This window comes from Rhinolophus sinicus, chromosome 3 (genome assembly GCF_057876585.1).
Source record: "Rhinolophus sinicus isolate RSI-liver-muscle chromosome 3, RSI-T2T, whole genome shotgun sequence".
In the NCBI taxonomy this organism is placed as follows: domain Eukaryota; kingdom Metazoa; phylum Chordata; class Mammalia; order Chiroptera; family Rhinolophidae; genus Rhinolophus; species Rhinolophus sinicus.
In genome coordinates this window covers 90,118,303-90,144,711 of record NC_142503.1, presented here as the reverse complement: position 1 = coordinate 90,144,711, position 26,409 = coordinate 90,118,303, and the positions used below count along the sequence as shown (strand labels likewise).

At 41.8% G+C, this 26,409-nt stretch overlaps 1 protein-coding gene across 1 annotated transcript; it reads left to right on the top strand.

The window, feature by feature from the left end:
* The first annotated feature begins 6,611 nt into the window (after positions 1-6,611).
* Positions 6,612-25,583, top strand: TRIM4 (tripartite motif containing 4). Its single transcript, XM_019717646.3, has 6 exons — positions 6,612-7,405; positions 11,851-11,946; positions 12,636-12,866; positions 17,330-17,352; positions 17,613-17,710; positions 23,702-25,583. The coding sequence occupies exons 1-6, from the start codon at positions 6,752-6,754 to the stop codon at positions 24,286-24,288; spliced, it is 1,689 nt and encodes a 562-aa protein (XP_019573205.2). The 5' UTR covers positions 6,612-6,751; the 3' UTR covers positions 24,289-25,583.
* The last annotated feature ends 826 nt before the right edge of the window (positions 25,584-26,409 follow it).

The window sequence follows — 26,409 nt, the reverse complement described above, 5'->3', positions numbered from 1 at the left end:
ATTTCTGGACTTTCAATTCTATTTATAGAAAAGATACTGTCCTATGATGTAATCGCTGTGAACCCTTGAGCTATATCCGGCTAGATCCCAGCCAGCAGATACTGTTTCCCCTAAGTCCCCTCAGAGAATGTCTGACCAGACTCCTCCCCTATCCTCCAGGAATGCTGGTTCTGGGAATAGGACTTCGACCTGCCCTGGGCAAGCATGTAAGGCGTTTTCCCCTTATCTGGGGCTGGTCACACCCCTATTCATCCTGCCCTGTTCTATACAACTCTTTAGTACCTGCAATATGGCGTTGACGATATCCATGTCATCTTGCTGATGCCTGAGACACACCTTGTATGTAAGTTCTCTTAATACACTCTTGATGTAATGGCTGGAGTTGTCAGCCTCTTTTTCCAGTCTCTTGGCAAGAGGAAATTTTCCTAACACTATTCCATTGAGGTATATGTCTATCCTTATGCCAGTACCACATGTTTTGATTACTGTGGCTTTGTAATAGGTTTGAAATTGGGAAGTCTGAGTCCTCCTATTTTGTTCTTTTTCAAGATAGCTTGGTGTAGGGGCAGAGCCCCAGAAAGTAGTTTCCAGGCTCTCAGCCTCACATAGACAGGTGCTGGCTCAGGTAGTAAATGGCCAACTGTGATTGCATGGCCATCAGCTGTGGCTAGTTGGCCATCAGCTGTAACCAGTGAGCCATTGGCCACTAATATAACGGCTGTGGCTACGCTAGCGGAGAGGGAGAGAAGAGAGAAAGAATGGGGGCTAGCAAGAAGATGGCGGCTGGGCTGGCAAGTGTGGATGGCGGTTTGCGGACAGTATGAATCCAGCCTCCATTGAGAGTATAGTGCCGCCAGAGAGAATATAGTGGTATGACTCCCCTACCTATGGCTCCGTGGGTGTTCCTTTTTGGCCTCACCATATCCTGCGTTCTTGTATGGGGAGCGGGAGCAGAGACCCCGCAGGCCTCCCTGCATGACAAATGGCGCAGCGAGCAGGGTATGGTGCCAGCCAAAGCTCTCCAAAGAGTGGTGGAGCAGTTTGTGTGTATGAACACTCAGTCTCAGGAAGACCAGGAGGAGCAGCTGCCGGAGAGCTCGACCGCCGTGGAGGGGTGGGAGGACGTGGACGGTTCTCCCACCAGCACAGGAAAAGCCATGCAGCTGCTGGAGAGATGGAGCCCCGTGGAGAGGTGGAAAGATGTGGACGGTTCCCCAACCAGCATAGGCCGGAGAAAGCGAAGGTCGTTGCAGCCCTGTGGGCCGGGGAAGTTCCTGCTGAGGCAGCCCGGATGCGGGATGTCGTGCGGGAGACCCTGCTTGGTGCGCCATTTGTCATGCGGGGCGGCCTGTGGGGTCTCTGCTCCCACTCCCCACACAAGAACGCAGGATATGGTGAGGTCAAAAAGGAACACCCACGGAGCCATAGGTAGGGGAGTCATACCACTATATTCTCTCTGGCGGCACTATACTCTCACTGGAGGCTGGATCCACACTGTCCGCAAACTGCCATCCACGCTTGCCAGCCCAGCCGCCATCTTCTTGCTAGCCCCCATTCTTTCTCTCTTCTCTCCCTCTCCGCTAGCGTAGCCACAGCCGTTATATTAGTGGCCAATGGCTCACTGGTTACAGCTGATGGCCAACTAGCCACAGCTGATGGCCATGCAATCACAGTTGATGGCCATTTACTACCTGAGCCAGCACCTGTCTATGTGAGGCCGAGAGCCTGGAAACTACAATCTGGGGCTCTGCCCCCACACTCCACCCCTACAGGCTCTCACCTCACAATCTACGCAACAAGCGTCTTCCGCAAGGGGACCTGTGCGAGGAGCCTGGGGGTGAATGCAATATCCTGGACATAGCCAGGCTCTCTGGGCACAGCCAGGGTTTCTCAGGGCACCACCAGTACTTCTGGGCACAGCCAGACTTCCTGGACTTCTTAGGGTACCACTAGTTTTCCCGGGCACAGCCAGGGTTTCTCAGGGCACCACCAGTACTTCTGGGCATGGCCAGACTTCCTGGACTTCTTAGGGTACCACCTGTCTTCCCGGACACAGCCAGGGTTTCTCAGGGCACCACCAGTGCTTCTGGGCATGGCCAGACTTCCTGGACTTTTTAGGGTACCACTAGTTTCCCCGGGCACAGCTAGGATTTCTCAGGGCACTGCCACTCTCTCTGGGAACAGCCCGACTTCCTGGGCACAGCCAGGGTATCTTCAGGGCTCAGCCAAACTTCCTGGACTCAGCCAGGGCTCTCAGGGCACTGCCACTCTCTGTGGGCCTCTCAGGGTACCCTGCTGGAACAACAGCGACTCACAATCAAGGTGCTTACATATTCTCAATGGCGGCCAGTCAAGAGACAAAAGCAAATATCCCCCAGTTCCACTAACAACAGTTCCCAAACAGTCAAGCGGTCCATTAAATTAGGGATGGAAGGCAATTCCCCATAGTCCATAGTCATTCACCAGGGCTGTCCTGGGGGTGAGGGACGACCTTGACCTCACCCTCATCTCCCACGGAGGACTCAGCAAGCGTTACCTCCTGGGACTACAAGTCCTGCATCCGGGCTGCCTGAGCAGGAACTTCCCCGGCCCACAGGGCTGCAACGACCTTCGCTTTCTCCGGCCTGTGCTGGTTGGGGAACCGTCCACATCTTTCCACCTCTCCACGGGGCTCCATCTCTCCAGCAGCTGCATGGCTTTTCCTGTGCTGGTGGGAGAACCGTCCACATCCTCCCACCCCTCCACGGGGGTCCAGCTCTCCGGCAGCTGCTCCTCCTGGTCTTCCTGAGACTCAATGTTCATACACACAAACTGCTCCACCGTCCTTTGGAGAACTTTGGCCGGGACCGTATCCTGCTCGCTGCGCCATTTGTCGTGCGGGAGACCCTGCTTGGTGCGCCATTTGTCATGCGGGGCGGCCTGCGGGGTCTCTGCTCCGACTCCCCACACAAGAACGCAGGATATGGTGAGGCCAAAAAGGAACACCCACGGAGCCATAGGTAGGGGAGTCATACCACTATATTCTCTCTGGCGGCACTATACTCTCACTGGAGGCTGGATCCACACTGTCCGCAAACTGCCATCCACGCTTGCCAGCCCAGCCGCCATCTCCTTGCTAGCCCCCATTCTTTCTCTCTTCTCTCCCTCTCCGCTAGCGTAGCCACAGCAGTTATATTAGTGTCCAATGGCTCACTGGTTACAGCTGATGGCCAACTAGCCACAGCTGATGGCCATGCAATCACAGTTGATGGCCATTTACTACCTGAGCCAGCACCTGTCTATGTGAGGCCGAGAGCCTGGAAACTACTTTCTGGGGCTCTGCCCCCATACGGGACTTATAGTCCCAGGAGGTAACGCTTGCTGAGTCCTCCGTGGGAGATAAGGGTGAGGTCAAGGTCATCCCTCACCCCCAGGACAGCCCTGGCGAATGACTATGGACTATGGGGAATTGCCTTCCATCCCTAATTTAATGGACAACTTGACTGTTTGTTTAGGAACATACCACCATGTAGTGGAACTGGGGGATATTTGCTTTTGTGTCTTGACTGGCCGCCATTGAGAATATGTAAGCACCTTGACTGTGAGTTGCTGTTGTTCCAGCAGGGTACCCTGAGAGGCCCAGAGAGAGTAGCAGTGCCCTGAGAGACCTGGCTGAGTCCAGGAAGTTTGGCTGAGCCCTGAAGATACCCTGGCTGTACCCAGGAAGTCGGGCTGTTCCCAGAGAGAGTGGCAGTGCCCTGAGAAATCCTAGCTGTGCCCGGGGAAACTAGTGGTACCCTAAAAAGTCCAGGAAGTCTGGCCGTGCCCAGAAGTACTGGTGGTGCCCTGAGAAACCCTGGCTGTGTCCGGGAAGACAGGTGGTACCCTAAGAAGTCCAGGAAGTCTGGCCGTGCCCAGAAGCACTGGTGGTGCCCTGAGAAACCCTGGCTGTGTCCGGGGAAACTAGTGGTACCCTAAGAAGTCCAGGAAGTCTGGCTGTGCCCAGAAGTACTGGTGGTGCCCTGAGAAACCCTGGCTGTGCCCAGAGAGCCTGGTTATGTCCAGGATATTGCAGTCACCTCCAGGCTCCTCACACAGGTCCCCTCGCGGAAGACGCTTGTTGTGTAGATTGTGAGGTGAGAGCCTGTAGGGGTGGAGTGTGGGGGCAGAGCCCCAGAAAGTAGTTTCCAGGTTCTCAGTCTCACATAGACAGGTGCTGGCTCAGGTAGTAAATGGCCATCAACTGTGATTGCATGGCCATCAGCTGTGGCTAGTTGGCCGTCAGCTGTAACCAGTGAGCCATTGGCCACTAATATAACTGCTGTGGCTGTGCTAGCAGAGAGAGAGAGAAAGAATGGGGGCTAGCAAGAAGATGGTGGCTGGGCTGACAAGTATGGATGGCGGTTTGTGGACAGTGTGGATCCAGCCTCCAGTGAGAGTATAGTGCCGCCAGAGAGAATATAGTGGTATGACTCCCCTACCTATGGCTCCGTGGGTGTTCCTTTTTGGCCTCACCATATCCTGCATTCTTGTATGGGGAGCGGGAGCAGAGACCCCGCAGGCCTCCCTGCATGACACTTGGCTATTTGGGGTCTCTTGAAATTCTATATAAATAAAACTTAATTAGGGAGCCTCAATATTTTTAGTAAAGAGGGACATTCATCTTAGGAGTATGGCAGAATTTAAGACATAAGGACCTTAAAGAGGCATAGGATTTTATTTGTCACTCAATAAATAGGCGGACATACAGACATACACCACAAACACTTATGGCAAACAGCAGTAACTGATAAGACCACTTCTTCCTTGGTTCATATTAAGACTCAGATTCCTTCTCAATATAGTATTTCAATTTATAAAGAAATGCATTTCTTAGTTGTATAATTTAAACATTTTAAAACTAGATTGTTAGGCCCTATCTAGGCCAGGAACAGGAACCTTCTTATCTTAAAAGCCAACGTGTCTTGCTTTGTATCTTGTACCTGCCAGCTTGTGTTTGCCTTAGGCCTGGAGAAGCTGCCTGGAATGTAGAAACCAGTTTATCCTGTCTTGCTTTGTACTTTGTCTCCTAGGGGCTAGTGATCAGCGAGGCCAGGGTGTGGAGCCAGAGGGCTTGGTCATGTCCTAAAACCCTTTGTTGCTAGAGACAACGCAATGAAAACCCCCTGAAGCATTGAAGGGGGAAACAACTTCATTTACTCCATCCAGTAAAACTGCATACCCCTTTTTGTTTGGGGAGGTTATGGTCTTTTCTAGCCTGACCTCCTACAGCTCAAACATGCCAAATAAATTCTAATAGACCAATTTTGGTCTCCTACACCTCATTCCTCTGGCCGTGCTTAACATAGATATTCTGTGGAGCTTTTATCAAAAAACCCTCCCAAACAGAAATTGCAGAAACCCTCTTTCCAAATCATTCAATCATACATACATTCAGTGACTACTCACTGAGCATATCATGGAGAAGGCAATATCTGATATTGGGAAACCAAAAAAAAAAAAAGTTTCATTCATAAGTAAGGGAATAAAGTTGGAATAATAATAATAATAATAATAAGCACCTCAGAAACACAAGATCAATAATCCATTGAAGAGAAACAGATAATTCCCTGAAACAGACAAGCATATTGTTTGTTGGAAAGCCTCAACGGATTGGGATAGCAAAATGGTTGCTGTTTTCTAGCTGGGTACCAAAAGGCAATGTATCTATGCTTCTGAATCTTAATCACTCCCACTTGAAAAACTTCATTTCCTTTTCATCCACTCTCCCGCTCCTATTAGGCCATTCAAAATATCCTTACAACAGCTACAGCTTCAGCTCCACTCTCCAGGCATTGCTCTCCACCTTGGTCTTAACCTCAAGTAGGAGCATTGGGGGAACTGCTTCAGCACTGGCAGCTACAGGATCTGCTCCTTCCCAGGATTTTAGATGACAGCCACTCAAAGCAGATTACCAAGAGTTGGCTTAGAGCATCCCATAGCCCGCAGACCTCCTGGGAGTTGAACTACCTAAAATAATGGTGGGAAATCAAACCTGGGAAGACTCTAACTCTAGATTCCTCCCCCAGCTAGGCAGATCCCTCTGGTCTTTCCCACAAGCACAGAATGCCCTCCTGGGTGCAGCTTGCCTAGGACTCCAGAATTTAAATCGCCCGAGCAGCCAGCTAATCTTTTTTTCCCCTACTTTTTTTTTTTGGTTTCAGGTGCACAAAACAATGTAATAGTTAGACATTTATCATTTACATCGCTCACACAATGACAACCTCCCTCCCCCCATCCACTACCCCTCTGTAATCGCACAGCCATTACATTTCCACTCTCTCTTCCTAATGCTGTACCTCATATATATGTATATGTGTATATATACACACACACATACATATATATATATATAATTATAGTTGACATTCTTTATTGTTCAGCTTCAGGTGTACAGTGCAGTGATCAGGCATCTACATCATCCCTGAGGTGGTCTCCCTAATGAGACAAGTGTCCATCGGATACCCTACAAAATCTTTACATTATTGATTACATTCCCCACATTGACTTTCGTTTCCCCGTCAGCCAGCTCATCTTAACCACACCTTTCAAATTTGACAGCTAAGCCAAGTTCCTTAGCACCTCCCTGTTTAGCTCCACCAGCGGTGGCTGCACAGGCTTAGTCGCCGCCCTCTGGCGCCTTTCCCAAACCCCAGGGATCCCGACTTCTCGAGTTTTCTAGGAGGATTGCGGCAGCTCTATTGTTGGCTGGAGGAGCAGCCCCGGTCCCGTCATGCCCCTCGGCCAGGACGGGGCCTCCAGCCGCTGCGACACTGCGACTCCGGTGTTAGCGCGCTGCGGTCCCGCCACGCCCGCGGGAAGGCCAGCTCGCGCCCGGATTAAGTCCCGCAAAGTGAGATTTAACATTCCCCCGCCGGGGGAGGCGCCTGCCGCAGATCCGAGGGCCGCCGGCCTCCAGGGCCCACCCGCAGCCTGCAGGCCGCTCCAGCGCGTCGCAGCCGACCCGACTCGGGCTCTGGGAAAGTGTGTCGTCATGGAAGCCAAGGATCTCCAGGAGGAGCTGACCTGCTCCATCTGTCTGGACTATTTTAAGGACCCGGTGTCCATCGAGTGCGGTCACAACTTCTGCCGCTGCTGCCTGCAAAGCACCTGGGAACCGGCCGGCGGCCAGTTCCCCTGCCCCGAGTGCCGGCAGCTGTCGTCGCCCGCCGCACTGCGGCCCAACTGGGTCCTCGGCCGGCTCACGAAGACCGTGCGGCCCGGGCGCAAGGGCCCCGCGCCCCCCGGCCTGTGCGGCCGTCATTGGGAGCCGCTGCGGCTCTTCTGCGAGGAAGACCAGCGGCCCGTGTGCTTGGTGTGTAGGGAGTCCCAGGAGCACCAGACCCACACGATGGCGCCCATCGACGAGGCCTTCGAGAACTACCGGGTAAGCTGGACGTTAGGGGGCTGCGGGTGTTGCCCGGGAACATTTACCTTTTACTTTCATCAAGGACCCATTGAAGTGGCTGCTAGTCCCATTGGAAGCATGAAAACTCTCTAGAGGCTCAAGGTTTTGCTACCTTAGAGCTGGAGTTAAAACTGGGAGTGGGGAGGGTCGGTACGAGGCTCATCATAACTGCAGAATTCAAGGGACTGGCCCTGGGAGCTTTAAGTTTAAGACAAACATACTGACAGGGTGTATGCCAGTGCTGTCCAATAGAAACAATGCGAACCACATATGTAATTAAACATTTTTCTAGTGGTAAAAAGAACAGGTGATGTATTTTTAATAATATATTTTATTTAACCTAATTATCCAAAATGTTTTTTAAAAAATTTTATTGGGGAGTATTGGGGAACAGTGTGTTTCTCCAGGGCTCATCAGCTCCAAGTCGTTGTCCTTCAATGTAGTTGTGGAGGGCGCAGCTCAGCTCCAACTCTAGTCGCTGTTTTCAATCTTTAGTTGCAGGGGGCCCAGCCCACCATACCAGGCGGGTATTGAATCAGCAACCAAGTGTTGAGAGCTGGTTCTCTAACCAACTGAGCCATCGGGCCGCCCCCCAGAATATTGTTTAACATTACTTGTTATGAAAAATTATTAGTGAGATATTTTACATTACTTTTCCATAGTAGGTCTTTAAAATCTGTGTACTTAATTTACAGCACGTACTGATTCGGACTATTCATATTTCATGTGCACACATGGCTAATGGATGTTGTATTGGACAGTGCAGGTCTATCCTATAGATGTCATACATAACTGATGATTTGGGAAAAGCCTGACTTGGAGTGATGAGGCTGGGATTTGTTATTAGCTTCCTTCATCAGTTGGGAAAATCACTACGTTAATTGTTTTAATTGTAAATTGTCTGTCTTATCTCGTGTGGTAAGCTTCAGTTGAATAAATCAGTTTATCTTACTCTGCTCCAGCCACACTGGCCTTCTTGCTTTTGTTTCAAGGCTGTTCTCTTTCTCTACCCACACTTTCCATCCTTTAGATCTTATGCGCTTTTAGCTTGAAGACCTTCCTTGATCATCTTTTCCAGAGTAGCCCTATCCCCTTCTATTACTGATGGTGTAACTCCAGTGGTCTCCAACAGAATTGGTGTCTAGTAAGTACTGGTTGGAATGCACGAATTTAATTATACAAGTTAAAGTGTTTTTGTAAACTATAAAATGCTGTGCAGTTTTATCAGCTGACTACAAACAGGAAACAGATACAAAGCTGGACAAGGAAATATACATTAATTCCTTCATTCAGTAACATTTATCTTGTATCCTACAAGACAAGGCCCAAGTCTTTCTCATTTGTTTATGACCAGATTCTAGAACAATGACTATCGTACAGTAAACATCAATAAATGTTACTGAAATGCTTGGTGTTGCCCTCCTGCACCTCCTGGCAGTTTCTGTTATTGCAGGGAAGGAGTTTTCTAATTTCCCCAAAGGGTTCCCAAATGGTACAGGGGCCCTATTTATATCCCACTGTGTCAGGATTCAGAAAGACTCAGGTAGTCTTGGATAATTGAAGCAACCATACAGGATAATTCATGCATACTGGAATTGTTAACGGCTTTTAAAAAAATTGAAAAATTCTATTTGAAAGATTATTTAATTTTTTTCATTATCAAATAAAAGTGAAAACTTAAAAAAAATCTTGATCACATTCAATGGAGCCTGACATACGCATATCAAATTTGACTGATTAAAAAGTGGCAGTAATATAATTGAATAAAGTTATTTGAGATAGCTTACTGATAGCGGGATTATGTACCTATTTAAGTTAACTAGGGATAATAGATTTTATAATATTAGAAAACACTGTGTTAGAAAGAAAATAGCACATGTGATTTTGTGATATATGTCCCCTTATAACCTAATTTTATTTCCCCCCAACATTATGTGCAATTTTCAAGCATACATAAAGTTGGGAGACTTTTATAATAACACCAGTATACCCACATCTAGATTCTGCCATTAACATTTTATTCTACTTGGCTGTCACCTGCCTATCTATCTGTCATCAATTCTTATTTTCCTTTGAAGCATTTTAAAGTTAATTGCAGACAGTACACGTCCTCCTATACTTTAGCATGCCTATCATGAACCAGATTGAATATTTGTTTATGGTATTTTTAAAAATTCAGAATAATTAAATACACACATCTTAAGTGTACATTTGTTGAACTTTGACAAATGCATATACCTGGGCACCCCAAGCCCTTTACAAGATACAGAACATTACCATCATCCCAGAAAACTCCTTCATGCCCGTTCCTAGTTAATGTTTGCACCCTACCCCCACCCAATGCAACCACTGTTCTGATTTTTTTTCCACCACAGATTAATTGTACCTGTTCCAGAACTTCACATATATGGAATCATATAGTCTGTACTCTTCTATATGGGCTCCCTTTGCTCAGTATATTGATTTTGAAATTCATCTATTTGTGCATAGCAGTACTCTGTTACTTTTTACTGCTGAGTAGTATTATATTATGTGACCGCACCAAGGTTTGTTTATGCATCTTCCTATTAGGATGCATGGGCTGTTTCCAGTTTTTGGTTTTTATGAAAAATGGCATTATGAATATTCTCATATAGTGCTTTTTGTAGACACATGTTGTGATTTTTCCTGGGTCTAGGAGTAGAATTGCTGGGTTCTAGGATTAATGTATGAGTAGTTTTATGCCAGACCTTTTTCTAAAGTGGTTGTACCATTTCACACATCCACCAACATTGTATGAGAGTTCTGGTTGATCCACATCCTTGCCAACTTTGGTGTTGTCAGTCTTTTAAATTAACCTAACTTTAAGCATTGTCATTTATAAATCATTGGAAGAAAAGTGATACCTATTAGTATTTATTATTCTCCCAGGGAAGAATTAAAAAATTAATGTACTGCTTATTCCTTAGTTCTACTCATTTTTTTTTTTCCTTTTAAGCTTTTTATTTTGGCATACATCCAGACTCAGAAAGTTGTCCATGACCATTCTTCAGCATTTGACAGTTTTCACCAGTTTTTATTTTAAATTTCCTCTTCCTGTAAGAAACTATTCTCTCATGTTTTTTCACCAACCATTCATCGTAGCTTCTTTGCAGGATTTTCAACCTCTGCATACCCCTTGTAGCTGTTCCCTGTTCTAGCTTTGATCTTCTTTACTCTGTAGAATCTTACTGGGTATTTGACTCACACTCATGCCTTTAACTGCTACCAGTGCTAAATTTAACCCCTAAATCTGCTTCTGCAGCTCAGATCTCTTTCTTGACTCTTAACTGCTAACTAGATCCACTTGGATGTCCCACAGATATCTCAAAGTCAAGTTATTCAAGTTGAATTTCTTGTCTTTCCTCCTATTTACATACTGCTGATCTTCCTATATTTCCTGACTTGGTAAATAACCTACAGTCCATCTAGTTACTCAAGCCAGAACCCAGGGGCTACATCTAGACTCCTTCTGCGTGCAGCCATTTGGTCATCAGTTCTTATTGGCTTTCCTCTTGTGTGTGTCTGTAACCTGCCTGCTTCTGTCTCAGGTCAGGGTCTGCCCCTCTACAGCCTACTTAGTTAGTGCTGATTGACTTGTTTTATTTTTTAATAGCTTATTTGGGTTTTTAAATTGCAAAAATGGTATATGCCTCTTGTAGAAATTCAAACAAAACGGAAATTTATAAAATTTTTAATCTTCCCTCCCCCTAACTTTCAAACTATTCCTATTCCACAGAAATGACCAGTGTTAATAATACTTAGGTATATATCTTTCCAGATTTTCCTTCCATTTAAACACACACACACACAAACCAACACCTACACCCCCCCCACACACACATTTATTCTTTTTAAAACAGAATTCTACAGTACTATTGTTTTACAGTATAGTTGTAACTTAATATAACATGTCAATGTAGAGGGCTACCTGAAATTGATATAGAGTATCAATATACCATAATTTATTTAATAGTTTCCCATTGACGGGTAATGAATAATGCTGCAGTGAACATTCCTATACATACTGATTATTTTTGGTAGTGTTTTGTTGTATAGATTATTAGAAGTAGAATATGCACACTTTAATTTTTGTTAAATCTTACCAGTGCTCTTCAAAATGATGGCACTTTTTTACTTTCCTAGTATTACGTGCCAGAGGCTTTCTCCCTTGCCAATACTAGGTATTAATACTCTAACAATTTTTAGTTTTGCTAACTTAGCCGCCAAACTCTATATAGTGTTAGGATTATTTCAGATCAGAATATTTCTTATTCTGAAGACAACTTATGACTGTCTTCAACATTTTCTCAATCTCATTTCCTGTTTGGATTAGGCGACTTTTAGTACTTAAACAAGGATGTTTGGAGGAAAGATTTCTGTCTGATACGTATTTCTGTTGGCAGGAAAAACTTCTTAAGACTCAGTGTAGTCTGAAGGTCAAGATGAAAGAAGCCATGCGGTTACATGACATGGAAATGAAGAGTGTTACAGAGTGGCAGGTAACAGCAGAAATGGTTGGGCATTTCTTGCCCCTGAGGCCCTTTCAGTCTGAGGCTGCTTACAGGGTTTTGCTGGGAAGAGCTTGTAGGATGTCATCAGTTGTCAGGTATCTTGTAGAGATAAGGTGATAGAACAGGAAGTACCTACTGACCTGTCACTTTGGGTGATGCAACTTCCATACACTTTATCCCCGTATCTCTACTTTAAGGTAGTACCCCTCACTTCCCCACATTTTCCTAAGTATTTACCCGAGGTTGGGGTTGTTTTGGGCCCATGGAATTATAGAAAGTAAATGGACTTTGCTTTCAGAGATGCTTGGGAGGCATGATGTGCATGCAACCAAGCATATCTAAAAATTTAACAAAATTAAACAGTAGGTATTCTGAGGGCTAAACTTAATAGATGTGAAAGTACATTTTAGTTTAAAAAGTATACAAACAAGGCATTGCTAGCAGTAGTAGAGACTCAGATGTTACAAAGAATCGATTAATACTATAAAGACTAGTATTATATAAGGATATCAAGTAAGTGTAAATAGAGGAGTAGTAGAAATTTGTGAGGGATGGGCAGGAACTTTTCTGGAGGAGGTGATAAGGAAGGACCATGGATTGTTGGGGAGTCATGTGCAAAGGGTTTAGGAGCAAGGACCAGGTAGAACAAGGACTGAGCAAATCTTGTCTGGCTATAGAACAAGATGAAGAATCAACGATTGAACGTCAGTGCAGAGTATGCAAAGCTGCACCGCTTCCTGGCTGAAGAAGAGCAACTGTTTCTTCAGAGGTTGAGCAAAGAAGAAGAAGAGACAGAGAAGAAATGGACTGAGAACTCAGTAAGACTCAATCAAATAATCACTTCCTTGAAGGAGCTCATCTTAGAGGTCTGGGAGAAGAGCCAGGGCTCCAGCCTGGAGTTGCTTCAGGTGAGACAGGCAGCGGGGGAGTTAGTTAACATCACCAACTGAACTCCCTCTTGTCTTTAGAGCTGAGTATCTTTCCTGTTGAGTGGATTTAATAGAATAAATGTTTTCTCTCTGTTGACAATTGTATTACTACTGTCATTATACAATTAAAGAGTCAAAGATTTACCATCCAAAGGAAATTAATGATTCACTTGGTCTAATAGTTTATCTAGGATCTGAAACACATCTATGACTTTTCTACCGTGTTTTCCCGAAAACAAGACCTAGCTGGACAATCAGCTCTAATGCGTCTTTTGGAGCAAAAATTAATAGAAGACCCAGTCTTATTTTACTAGAAGACTGGGTATAATATAATATGATATAATATAAATACCTGGTCTTACATTAATTTTTGCTCCAAAAGATGCAGTAGAGCTGATTGTCCAGCTAGGTCTTATTTTCAGGGAAACAGTATTTGTCGTACTATATGTTCATAATTCTTTGTTAAAACAGTAAAACAAAGCAAATATAAAATCACAAAGTAGATAATTATGTCAACAATTTTTAAGAGAAATTTATCTTTGTCACTAATATTTAATCATTATAATTACAGCTTGATAAATTTTGTTCTTAGCCACAGATTTTGATTAGTACATTTATTTAAATAATTTCAAATATTTAGCAACCTTTAAAAGATTATAATTCTAACTAATTAGCTCTTAGATTTGGGTCCTTAGGCCAGTTCATTATCAAAAGTTAATCTTTACCTTTATATCCTCTGTTGGTAAAGCGCTCTTATAGCTTCTTTCAGTTTTTTCCCCCTCTTCTTCCGCCTCCTGCCCCCAGTCTGGTTCAAGCCGCTGTTTCTCAGTGTAATTATGTAGGCCACAGCTCCCTGGCCCATTGGGGTAGGGAGGGGGGCAGCACTCAGCAGCCCACAGCAGCTCACGCCAACCAACCTCCGGCTGCTCACAGCAGCCCAACTCCAGGGAAAGTTGTTGTTCACAGTCTTAGCTGTAGAGGGTGCAGCTCACTGGCCCATGTGCTCCACCCACCTGAGCCACTGGGCTGGTCAGCTTCTTTCAGTTTTGGGGTACAATCCAACATTTCCGACTGCCTTTTTTTTCCTCACTGAAATAATTCACGTTTGGTCTCAGATCACTCAGAACCTCTCTTTCCTCCATATCATGTGACTAAAGATGAAAGAACCATTGAAGGGTGTTCCCAAGAATACTTTCAATCTACCATTACTATTTTTTCTCATCAGAAGGAGGCAACATTCTATTCTTCTCTTAAGGAAGATGAAAACATGGACCCACTTGTCAGTGTTCTCAACAGGGAATTGCTAGCTGGGAGTTATATCGTGTGTACATGTAATGATTTCCAAGAATTGTCTAGAACTTTTACAACTTGCTTGAGCAATGAAGTTCCAGTTACATATCCAAATGTATACTCTAGCAGAATCTTTGAAATAATACATTTAAACACTTTTATAAATATAGGCTTAACATCTTGTCAGCATCTGAAACCTCAAAGATACACATAAGCCAGCAGAATGCTTACAAACAAATATATCAGCCAACATTTGCAAGTGCAAAGTTAGGGAAATGATTAAATATGGAACTGGATCATAGAATCTTAGAGCCTAAGAGAAATTATTTTACTAATCCATCCATCCATCCATCCATCCATCCATCCATCCATCCATGTTTTTCATTTATTCCTTCACTTTTAGCCCATAACTCATTTCCATTTTTCTTAGAAATATAGAAACATTGAAAATAAACATTGTGCTTAATTTTTATCTTTTTATTTGCAAAATACATAGTATTGTTTGGGTTTATGTATTTTTAATTTATGCAATGAGTTAAAGTTCGTGTTGCATTCTGTTTCTTGCTTTTTTCCTTCAGCACTATATTTTAAAGATCCGTTCCTATTATTTATATATACATTTAATCTGTGTGTCCACTCACCACATTTTGCCAGTTCCTTCTTTTAGTAATGGATACCCAGGTTGTCCCTGACACCATTACCACTACAAATAATGCTACAGTGAAATGATTAATAATACCTACTCTTATTATGGTTTTCTTATTGGTTCTTGGGTTTGTTCTGTAGCTCTTTCCTTAACCTCTTGAGTTGGCATACTTAGCTCGTTTATATTACCCTTTTGTTTGCTGGTAAATATATTTAAGCTATGCTTTCTTTTTTAAGTATTGCTTTAACTGTGTCCACAGATTTTGACAATATTATTTTTGTTGTCATAGTGAAATAAACAGGTTTAAAAGCATTTTAAGTATAACTCCATAGAGAAAAATATATAAATGCTTGAAAGATTATCATCACTGACCCACACATGTAACCACCACCCAAGTCAAGCAATAGAACATGAGTAGCATCACAGAAGCCCTCCTCATACCCCCAATCAATATCCTTTCCCTCTTCCTCAAAACTAGTCTCTTTTTAGATTTCTCACACTGTTTTGTTTTGCTATTTTTGAAAAAGAATCAGTATGCATTCATTTATGTCTTGCTTCTTTTGTTAAAAGTTATGTTTGTGAGATTAATCCATGTTGTTGCAGGTAGCAGATGTTTGTTTTCATTGCTCCATAGTAGTAATTCTCAACCACGAGCAATTTTGCTCCTCCAGAAAACAATGTCTGGAGACATTTTTGGTTGTCACAACTCAGAGGTGGTTACTACTAGCACCTAGTGTGTGGAGGCCATGGATGCTGCTCAGCGTCTTACAGTGCACAGAACACGCCTCCCCTCCTGCTCCCAGCGAAGACTTATCCAGCCTAAAATGTTAGCTGACGTTGAAAACCCTGCTGTATAGTACAGTTGTTCCTGGGTTTCTGTAAGGGATTGATATCCAAATCCATGGATGCTCAAGTCTCTTATATAAAATGGTGTAGTGTTTGCATATAACCCATGCATATCCTTTTGTATACTTTACATCATCTCTAGATTATTTACATATTTAATATAACATAGTTGTTATACTGTATTTTTTTAGGAAATAATGACGAGAGAAAAAAACGTCTGTAAATATTCACTACAGATGCAACCATGGTAGGCATAACTACATAGTCAGCAACAATGTAACATTAAGAAAAAACTTTTTGATCTGCAATTGGTTGAATCCACAGATGCGGAACCCATGGATATGGAGGCCTGACAGTATTCCATTGTATTACATCAAAACATATTATTCATTTTATTGTTACAAAAAAGCAGTTACAAACATGTCTTTTTTGGTGCTCATATGTATACATTTCTGTTAGTTACGTACCAATGAAAGCAATTCCTAACACAGTGCTTGTACCAGTTTACACCTTTGGTAGCAATGTGTAAGAGATCCCATTGCTCTATATCCTCATCAGTATTTAGAATTGTTAGTTCTTTAACATCCTAAGTGGTGTATAATGTTATCTCATGCCCTCAATCAGCTCCTCTTCCCTCCTCTGGGAGGGTAGATGGCATTTCTTTGATGACTCATAAGGTTGAATACTTTTTTCAAATGGTAATTAACCATTTTGGTATATTCCCTTTTTTTTTTTTTTTAAAGCTTTCTTGAGGTATAATAATTCATATATAATTCACCCATTTTAAGTATAATTGAGTGATATTTATAATTTTACTAAGTGGTGCAATCCTTACCAGTCCACTTTTCAGAGCATTTCCATAAGATCCCTTTGTGCTTGTTTATAGTTAATCTCTGTTCCTACCCCCAGCCTCAAACAATCTACTTTCTGACTATAAATTTTCCTTTTCTGAATATATCACATAAACAATGATACAATGTGTTTTTTTTGTGTGTGTATGGATTCTTGCATTTAGTATAATAACGTTTTTGAGGTTCATTCATGTAGCATACATTAGTATTGTATTTGCATTCCTTTTTTATTTTTGAATATTATACATTGTAGAATATACCACATTTTGTTTGTCTTCACCAGTTGATGGGTATTTGTGTTTCCACTTTTTGGCTATTTTGAATGATGCTGCTGTGAACATTTGTCTGCCATTCTTTGTGTGGACATATGTTTTCGTTTCTCCTAGGTAGATAATAGGAGCAGAATTGCTGGGCTATATGGTATATTTGTATTTAACTTTTTAAGAAACTGCCAAGCTGTTTTCCAAAGTCCACTTTATATTTCCGGCATATCCTCACCAACATTTCTTTTGTTTGTGATTGAAAGAGAACAGATGGAGAAGTAGGCAAAAAGCCATGAAAGAGTTAATGTCATAATGCTAAAGGAGAAAAAACTTGGGTTTCAAGAAAGGGATTGATGAACATGACAAAGAGTACAGAGGGGTCACATGAGAAAAAAGTGCATTGTGTCAATGCATTAGCTTTGTCAACATGAGATCATATATGACATTAACAAAAGCAACAGACAGAAAAATACCTGCTCACAAAGTTGAGTACCAGCTCTCATGAGGAAGGTACATAACTTACTTATTTCTTTCTTCTCTTCACAGAATCCAAAAGATTTGTTGACCAGGTATGAGCTTCTACCTTCTTATGGGGGCATGAGTGGAATGGTAAAGATATAGCTCTAGCAGAGGGGAAACAAGGTTGGGCTCTATAGATGAATCTGGCCACACCCTCAGGGGTCTGTGAAAGAGGAATTCTGTTCACTTTTTCAAGGAGCAATGGGAAAGACGTGGTCTGAGCTTTGGGCTTGGAACCTTCACATGGGCGTTGGGGGTCTTGGCTGCCCATGTTGTCTCCTAAAAGAGCAGCCTTCTGTACTTTTCTTAGGAGTGAGAACCAGGATGTGAACTATTCCCTTGAAGATCTAAAGGTGAAGTCTGTGTGCCATATCCCAATGCTGAAGGAAATGCTGAAGCAAGTCCAAGGTGAGCAGAATTTCTAGGAGTTGGAAGACTTCTCCTAAGGAGAAGTCTTTCAAATAAGAAAATAAATAGAAATCTGGGAGGGAAAGAGGAAAGAGCATGCAATTAACAGTAGGGTCAGGAAAAATGTTAAATACTTAGGAATAAATAGATATATGCTTCATTCAATAAATATTTATTTAACACATACTATGTGTTATAAGGTACTAGTGACACAAAAAGAAAAAGACCTATTCTGAGAATAGACACATATCACTTACTATAAGGTGAGCTCCAGTGTTTACTAGTAGTATGAATAAAATATTACAGAAGTACAGAGGAATAGCTCTGTTGGGGTGAAGTAGGGAAGTTTTCATAGCAGAGGTGACAGTTCTGGAATTTGAGGGATGAGTAAGAGCTTGCCAAGTGGAAAAAGGGAGTGTACTTTTGCAAGCAGAGGGAGCAGCATGAGCTAAGGTGTGGAGAAAATGGAGGGAAGGGTATGCAGTATGACTAAACCATAAGGTGCATTGTCGGGAAAGGCAGGAACTGAGGTTGAAAAGATGAGGGTAGGAAAGACTGAAGATAAACTTACTGGATCTCCAGGAGTAGCAAGGCATGTGCATGTTGTGAAAGCTGTTCAGGCAGTTCTCATATGCATATCCCTGATTAAGAACCAGGTTGTGGATGTCCTCTTCCACTTAAAATGAAGTTGATTTATTCTTTGCCTGAAACTTAGTTAATTAAAAACAAAACAAAACAAAAAAGCAGACACAGTACTAGAACAAATAGTTTTCAAACACTGGGCCTCAGGCAATAAAGGACAATGATCCCTGAGAAATGTGGAACAGACAAGGTGAGCACTATGATTGCTCCAGCCTACAGCCTTGAGAGCGTTTTCAGGCCATCTTAGGGAGGGTTAACAGGTGGAGCCAAGTGGACTCCATGCATTGAGGAATGGAACTGAGTCCAGGGAGAACAAAAAAGAGAGTTTGCAGCGTACTGGACGGAGTACTGGAGAGGAGAGCTATACAGAGAGAGACCCTGATGCTCTACAAAGGCACACCCTGAGTTTTCAGCAGAGTTCCAGTCAGCACATGCTTGTGAAGAACAACCTGAGGTTGAGGAAGGAAGTTTCCAAAATGGTTAGAAGGAATAGTTCCTGGTGCCCACACAGGGCCAGGAACAGTGCCTGTTCCTACAGCCAGACTGGAAATACTCAGGAAAATCTGCCTCATTAGTGGGGAATAATTAACCTTACATTGAGCACTGCTTTGGATCACCTTATAAATCATGAAAGCAGACCCAAAAATGATTGAATTACAAATTATTTCCAAGTAACTGCAGCCCAGGACAAGCTTAAAAAGATTGATTATAATTTAAAAAAAATGAATATGTACTCATCAGTGTAAATTCACAATGTCTTCCATCCAATCAAAAGATTACCAGGCATGCAAAAAGGTAGGAAAATGACCTATAATGAGAATAATCAATTAAAACCTATCCAGGATTGCCAGGATGTTAGAATAAGCATAGAAGGACATTTAAATAGTTATTATAACTGTTCTGTAAATAGACATGTAGAGATATAAAAGATATAAAAAAATCCCAGGTCAAACTTTTAGAGATGAAAACTACAGTGACTGAGATGGTTGGGATTAAAAGGTGATAAGACATTGCAGAAGGAAAGATCAGTGAAGTTGAAAATGTAACGAGAAAAAGGACATGTTACTTACAGGGGAACAAAGATAAAGATGGCATCACATTTCTCATTGGAAACAATGCAACTGAGCAAAATCTTTAAAGTACTGAAAACAAACTTGTTAACCTCGAATTTTATTACTTTATATCACAAAAACAAAGTGAAATAAAGATGTTAGCAGATACCCATAAACTGAAAGAGTTAATCAGCATCAGACCAACACTGCAAGAAATGTTACAGAAAGTCCTACAAGCAGAAGGAAAACGATAGCAGATGGAAGTCAGGATCTACACAAAAGAATTAAAGATCTCCCTAAATGATAATTACATAAGTAAATACTTATTTTTCGTCATTATTTAAATATTGTTAAAAGCTAATAGTGATGATTAATCTATGTGTTAACTTGACTGGGCCAGATATTTGTTAAACGCTATTTTGAGTGTGTTGCTATGAGTATTTTGGATGAGATTAACATTGGAATTGGGAAACTTGAGTAAGGCAGATTGTCCTCCATAATGTTGGTGGGTCTCATCAAGTCAGTTGAAGGCCTAACTAGAACAAAGGACTGACCTTCTCCCTACCCCCAGCTAAAGGGAATTCTGCAGTCGACCACCTTCAGACTTCATCTGCAGCTTTGGCTCTTCCTGCCTGATGGCCTTTGAACTGGAACATCAGTTTTCGCTGGGTCTTGAGCCTGCTCACACACAGCAGATTTGGACTTGGGCCAGGCATTATAATCATAAGGAGCCAATTCCTTATAATCTTTATACGCAAATCCTATTTGTTTTGTTTCTCCTGGGAACCCTGACTAATACAGTAATTGTTTAAACAGACAGACGAAAAATAACATTGGAATTTGTAACATATTTACAATTAAAATACACAATAGCAATAGCATGGATGTTGGGAGAGGAGAGATGGAACTATACTATACATTTCTTATATGTGAAGTGGTATAATAGCACTTGAAGATAGACTCTGATAAGTTAAAGAGGTATAGTATAAGCCTCAAAGCAACCACTAAAATAGAGAGTTATAGCTAATAAGCCAACAAAAGAGATAAAGTGGAATTATAAAATATTTGATCAAAAAGAAGGCAAAAAAGGGAACAAATAGAATAGAAAACATGTAGCAAGATGATACACAAACTTAATCATATAAATAATTATTAAATATAAATGATCTGAATATACTAATCAAAAGATGGAGATTGGATTGAATAAAAAAGACAACTGCGTGCTACAAGAAATATTAAATATTAATAAAGACCCATATATGTTAAAAGTAAAACAGTGTAAAAAGATATATCATGCTAACATTACTCAAAAGAAATCTGAAGTGGCTATATTAATATCAAAGTAGATTTCAGAACAAAGACTACTACCAGAGATAAAGAAGACCATTTCCTAATGATAACAAGGGGTCAATTCATCAGGAGGACATAACAGTTCTAAACATTTATATATCTAATACCATGTTTCCCTGAAAATAAGACCTAGCTGGACAATCAGCTCTAATGCGTCTTTTGGAGCAAAAATTAATATAATACTCAGTCTCATTTTACTATAATATAAAACCGGGTCTTATGTAACATAAGACCAGTCTTACATTAATTTTTGCTCCAAAAGACACATTAGAGCTGATTGTCCGGCTAGGTCTTATTTTCTGGGAAACACGGTAACAGCTTCAAAATATATTAAGCAAAAAATAATAGAGCTGTAAAGACAAATAGGTAAATCCACAATTATAGCTGGAGTTTTCAATACTTTTTTCAATAATTTTTAGAAAAAGTGGGCAGAAAATCAGCAAGGGTATAGTAGGCATAAAGAACACTAGCAACCATCTTGACCTCACTGATATGTATAGAACACCCCAAAACAGCAGAATACACATTGTTTTTAAGTGTACATGGAATGTTTTACTAGATAGACCAAGGTAGACCATAAAACAAATCTCATTACATCAAAGGATTCAAGTTACACAAAGTATGTTTGCTGACCATAATGCATTTAAGTTAGATATTAGTAACAAAATATCCTTGAAAAATCCCCAAATGTTAGGCAACTAAATAACCCACAATAACCTACGAATGAAAGGAGAAATCAAGAGGGAAATAGAAAGTACTTTGAAATGAATGGAAAGGAAAACAACATCAGAATTTGTGGGATGCAGCTAAAACAATAATTAAAGAGAAATTTATAGCACTAACCTATATTAAAGAAGAAGAAAGTTCTTAAGTCAGTGACCAGTTTCCACCTTAAGACACTGGAAAAAGAAGCAAATAAAACCCAGAGTAAACAAAATAAATAAGAAATCATTGCAATACAGAAAAACAGCAGAAAAAATAATGATCCAAAAGCTGTTTTTTGAGAATATTGATTTTAATGATATACCTTTAACCAGAATGACCTGGGAAAAAACAGAAGACACACATTACTAATATCAAGAATGTGAGGCGACATCACTACAGATTCTACAGATAATAATAGGATAATAAGGGCATATTACAAGCAACTTTATGCTGATAAATTCGACAACAGATGAAATGGACCAAAGCCTAAAAAGACACAAATGACCAAAGCTTACTCAAGAATAAATAGATAACCGGAATACCTAGTTTCTATTAAAGATTGTAGTTAAAAACTTTGTAGTTAAAATGGCTTCACTGATTGTCGTGTCCAGCACTAACAGGGTTGTGGGGAGGGAAAAGGGCTGCAGCGCGGGGTTAAGAAAAGATAGTAGCCATGAATAGAATGCAAACCGAGGAGCCAAGGGGAACAGCCTAAGGGACTGAGCCCCGAATAGGCCTACTCATAGTTTTTATAGGTAAACTTTTAAAGAGGTAAAAGATTGTTAATCTCAAGATCTGTGTGTTAGCACATCTCCAAGGAATCCATTGAAGGGGAGGGACTGATATAATTCCATCTCCAAGGAATCCATTGAAGGGGAGGGACTGATATAATTCCATGGGTCTCAGTTTGCTGAGACATCCCCTCAAGGAAGCTTCTCTGATATCTCTCCATCGGGCCTCAGTTTGCTGAGGCACTCCCTTGTGAAAGTGGGGGAACAAATGGTTTGGCAGCTGTAAGGCAACAACTGATGAATTCACGAAATGTATAAGAAATGAATATCGATTCTACATGAACTCTTACCAAAAATTGAAGAGGTGAGAATATTTCCCAATTCATTCTAGGAGGCCTACATTACCATGATACAAAATGAGACAGACATTCCAAGAGTAAAGAACTATAGAGTAATGCTCCGTGTGAACATTGAATAATTCTAAAGAAAAAATTTTAGCAGATTGAATCTAACAATATATTAAAAGGATAATACATCACAACCAAATGGGATTTATTCCAGAAAAGCAGAATTGGTTAAACATTTGAAAAATAAATGTAATTCACCACATAAATTAAAAAAGGAAAATTATGATCACCTCAGTAGATGCAGAAAAAACATTTGTCCAAACCTAACATTCATTCCTGATTTTTCTTTTTCTTTTTTTTTTCTTTTTAAGACAAACGAGAGACATGGAGAATCTGGGAAGGAAGAGAATTTGGAGGCAGGGATGCTAGGGAAGATGGTATAGACAGTTAAAGTGAGATGAGAAATGCCGAAGGTCTGAGTGAAGACCGAGGCAGTGTGAATGGAGAGGAGGAAAAGAACCTGACTGATATTTCAGAGGTAGAATTGATAGGATTGAGGATCAGAGGGAGAGAAGAGTCAAATAACCTCGAGATTTCAAAGTGTAGTGTTTGGGTGGAGGTCATGCTCTTACACCTTAGAGGACATAGAAGACAATGATGTCTGTGTTTGTGGGGGGATTAGTCCTCCAAAGAGGCGGAGGGGAACTTAGGATAATGAGGTCCATTTTGCGTTATTTGTTGGGGGCCTGTGGAGATGTCAGTGAACAACTGGAACCAGGGAACAGAAACCTTGTTAATGATGACATCTATGTGTACCTGCACAAAGAACCAGCCAGTCAACAGCCTTGGTCTAGTTCTCATTCAACGAGTCAGAATTTATTAATGTTTCTCCAAATTTTATGCTGATTGTAAAGACTTGGGGCCGTGAAATGAGCTCCCCAGTTTTTAGCTCTTTGTTGTTTAGAACAGAAGGGAAGTGAGGATTTCAGGTTGCTACTGGCTGTCCTATGGCCCACTAGGCTCTGCTGAGGATCAGTGGAGGGGCAATGTGGAATCTCGTTAGAGGAAAAGGATGGAACTGAAGCTGGAAAAGATGGCTATTTCTAGAGGAGGGTTGGTGGTAAGCTGTTGCATTATTTATCTCAGCTCTCATTTTCTCTGCAGTGGCTGTCAGTCTAGCTGAAAATACAGCTCATCCTGAACTTGTCTTCTCCCTGGAAGGGAGGTACGTGAAAAATGGAGCATCGGGCAGGTCTTGGCCATTAATTTCTGCAGCATGGACCTACTTTACTGGACGGAGGAATCCTCAGCAGAACATGCACTTTGTGGAGAGATTTCAGCACTTACACTGTGTTTTGGGGAAAAACGTTTTCACTTCAGGGCAACATTACTGGGAAGTTGAGAGCCGAGATGGCCTGGAGATTGCTGTGGGGGTTTGTCAGGAGGACGTCATGGGGATTGTTGATAAATCAGAAATGTTCCCCCATGGGGGCATTTGGGCTATTTGTTGGAGTTCTGCCGGCTATTGGCCCCTAACAGGCTCCTGTGTAACTCCTACCAAGCAAGAGCCAGCTCTTCACCGGGTGGGAGTTTTCCTAGATCACGGGGCTGGGGACGTCTCATTCTACAATGCTGTGGATGGAGTGCACCTACACACTTTTTCGTGTTCTTTAGTCTCACCTCTCCGGCCGTTTTTTTGGTTAGGCCCATTAGCATCTTTAGTCATCCCACCAGTGACTGGTGGGAAATGAGGCTATTCTTTGCCCAAGGATCCCTGCCTGTATTCCAGCCCAGGGACATCCATCCCTGGCCCTCTTCTTTCACTTCATACATATCAGTCCTTTGTAGTATGGCAGTATTATCCATTCAGGTTCCAGTCTCATGTTTTGTTCAGCTCCCCGTATTTCTTGTGAATATGTAGACAGATACGGCAGACCCTGTTGGTTGCTTTTCTAGAGCCGCTTGCCCCACTTCTCTCCTTCTCTTCTGGTTCTTTCTATTTGAACTGTTTGGTATGCCCCCTCCATGTGCTTAGGAGAAGCAGTCCCAAGTGTGGTAATTCTGGCCTGTGAGATAGAATGGGAAATTTTCAAAGGGTGGGGGAAGTTTTTGTAGCTTCTAAACTTGTTCTATGAGGTTATTACTCCCTTATTGTATAAGGCAATTTTAGTTGCACTTTGGTTACTTACAGTCTGAAGTAGCCTAACCGGTGTGGTAGGCACACAGCGTGGACACCCATAGTTTAGGCTTATCTCATTTTTTCTGAAACTTGACAAATTTATAGAGTCTCTATTCAGTCATGTGATTCCTCTTCCCAGTAAGTACTGATAGCCCTCACTTTTCTGGATCAGAAAATTGAGGCAGTCTTCCTTTACTCTGCCCATTCTATTACTCTTCTTCACCTGACCGTGTCTCAGCCTTCACATGTTCGTTATGCTATCCGTTTGTCAAATTCCTATATTGTGTATACAAGGTTATTAATGTCATAATGAAAATGTTGAAAAACACTTAAGTATTTCTACTGCTAGCCTCTTCACATAATGCTTTCATATGGTTAGGCCCATTAGCATCTTTAGTCATCCCACCGGTGACTGGTGGGAAATGAAGCTATTCTTGTAACAGCTCGGTGAGATGGAAATTAAAATCCTATTTTTACAAGTGAGAAAACAAACCTTTAGAGTAACGCACTCAGTATTGCTCAGCTGGCAAATGGGTTGAGATTAAAGCCTATACTCTTTCCTACTCTACATTTACTTGGAGGCATTTATTGAATGCAGATTGTGGGTCAGCATCATCTTTGTTTCTTACTATGTTTCTATGTTTGTTTTTCTCACTGTACCTTCCTGCTCTAGATTGTATGCCCTCAGGATTGTGAAAGTTACTGGATAGTAACTTATTTGTAAAATAAAACTTATTTGTAAAAAAACTTATTATTTGTAAAATAATGATTGTTTCCCTCATTATAAAAGTTGTGTACTTATTGTAGAAAATTTGGAACATACATAAAGTGTAAAGAAAATTAAAGTCATCAATGATCTCTCCATTACTAACATTTTAATGTGTTTCCTCCCAGACTTTCAATAGATATTCCGGCAGTGATTTAACAAGGCTTCTTTCAAAACTTCCAGCACATTTCCTAACCTCTCCTCCCCTTACTATGTCCTGTCCCCTTCTGGCTTGTCTTCCTATTTAGCCTGAGCAACTCCCTTATTCAGTGATTTCTGCTGAGTTCTTAACTCTCTAAGATACTTGCTGTTAGGAGTTGAATATGTCCTCCGAAAAGATACGTTGAAGTCCTACCTGTGAATGTGACCTTATTTGGAAATTAAGATGAGGTCATTAGGGTGGGTCTAATGCAACGTGATTGGTATTTTTATAATTAGATAAAAATTTGTACACACATGGAAATGCAATATGAAGACAGAGGGAAGATGGCTATAGGAGAGATTGGAGTTATACTGCCACAAGCCAAGGAGTGCCTGGGGCTGCAAGAAGCTGGGAAAGGCAAAGAAGACTCCCCTAGAAGCTTCCCAGAGAACATGGCCCTGCCAACACCTTAATTTAGGGTTTCTGGCCTCCAGAACTGTGAGACAATTTCTGTTGTTTTAAGCTACCCAATTTGTGGTACTTTTTCATGGCAAACCAAGGAAATTACTATGTCCCATCAGGACTTCCACCAGTACCTGCCTTATAATTTCCGCTCCTTGGGAAACTTATCAGTATCTTTCCTTCACTCTGCCTTCTGGGCTGTTTAACCAGGTTGATTGGTTCTGCTAGAGTCTTGCTCTCTGACTTCAACGGGGCTCTTTGAGCTGCTTCGTAAACAAACTTTATATTTTCATTACTTGACTTTATTTTACATCTCTGGTGGC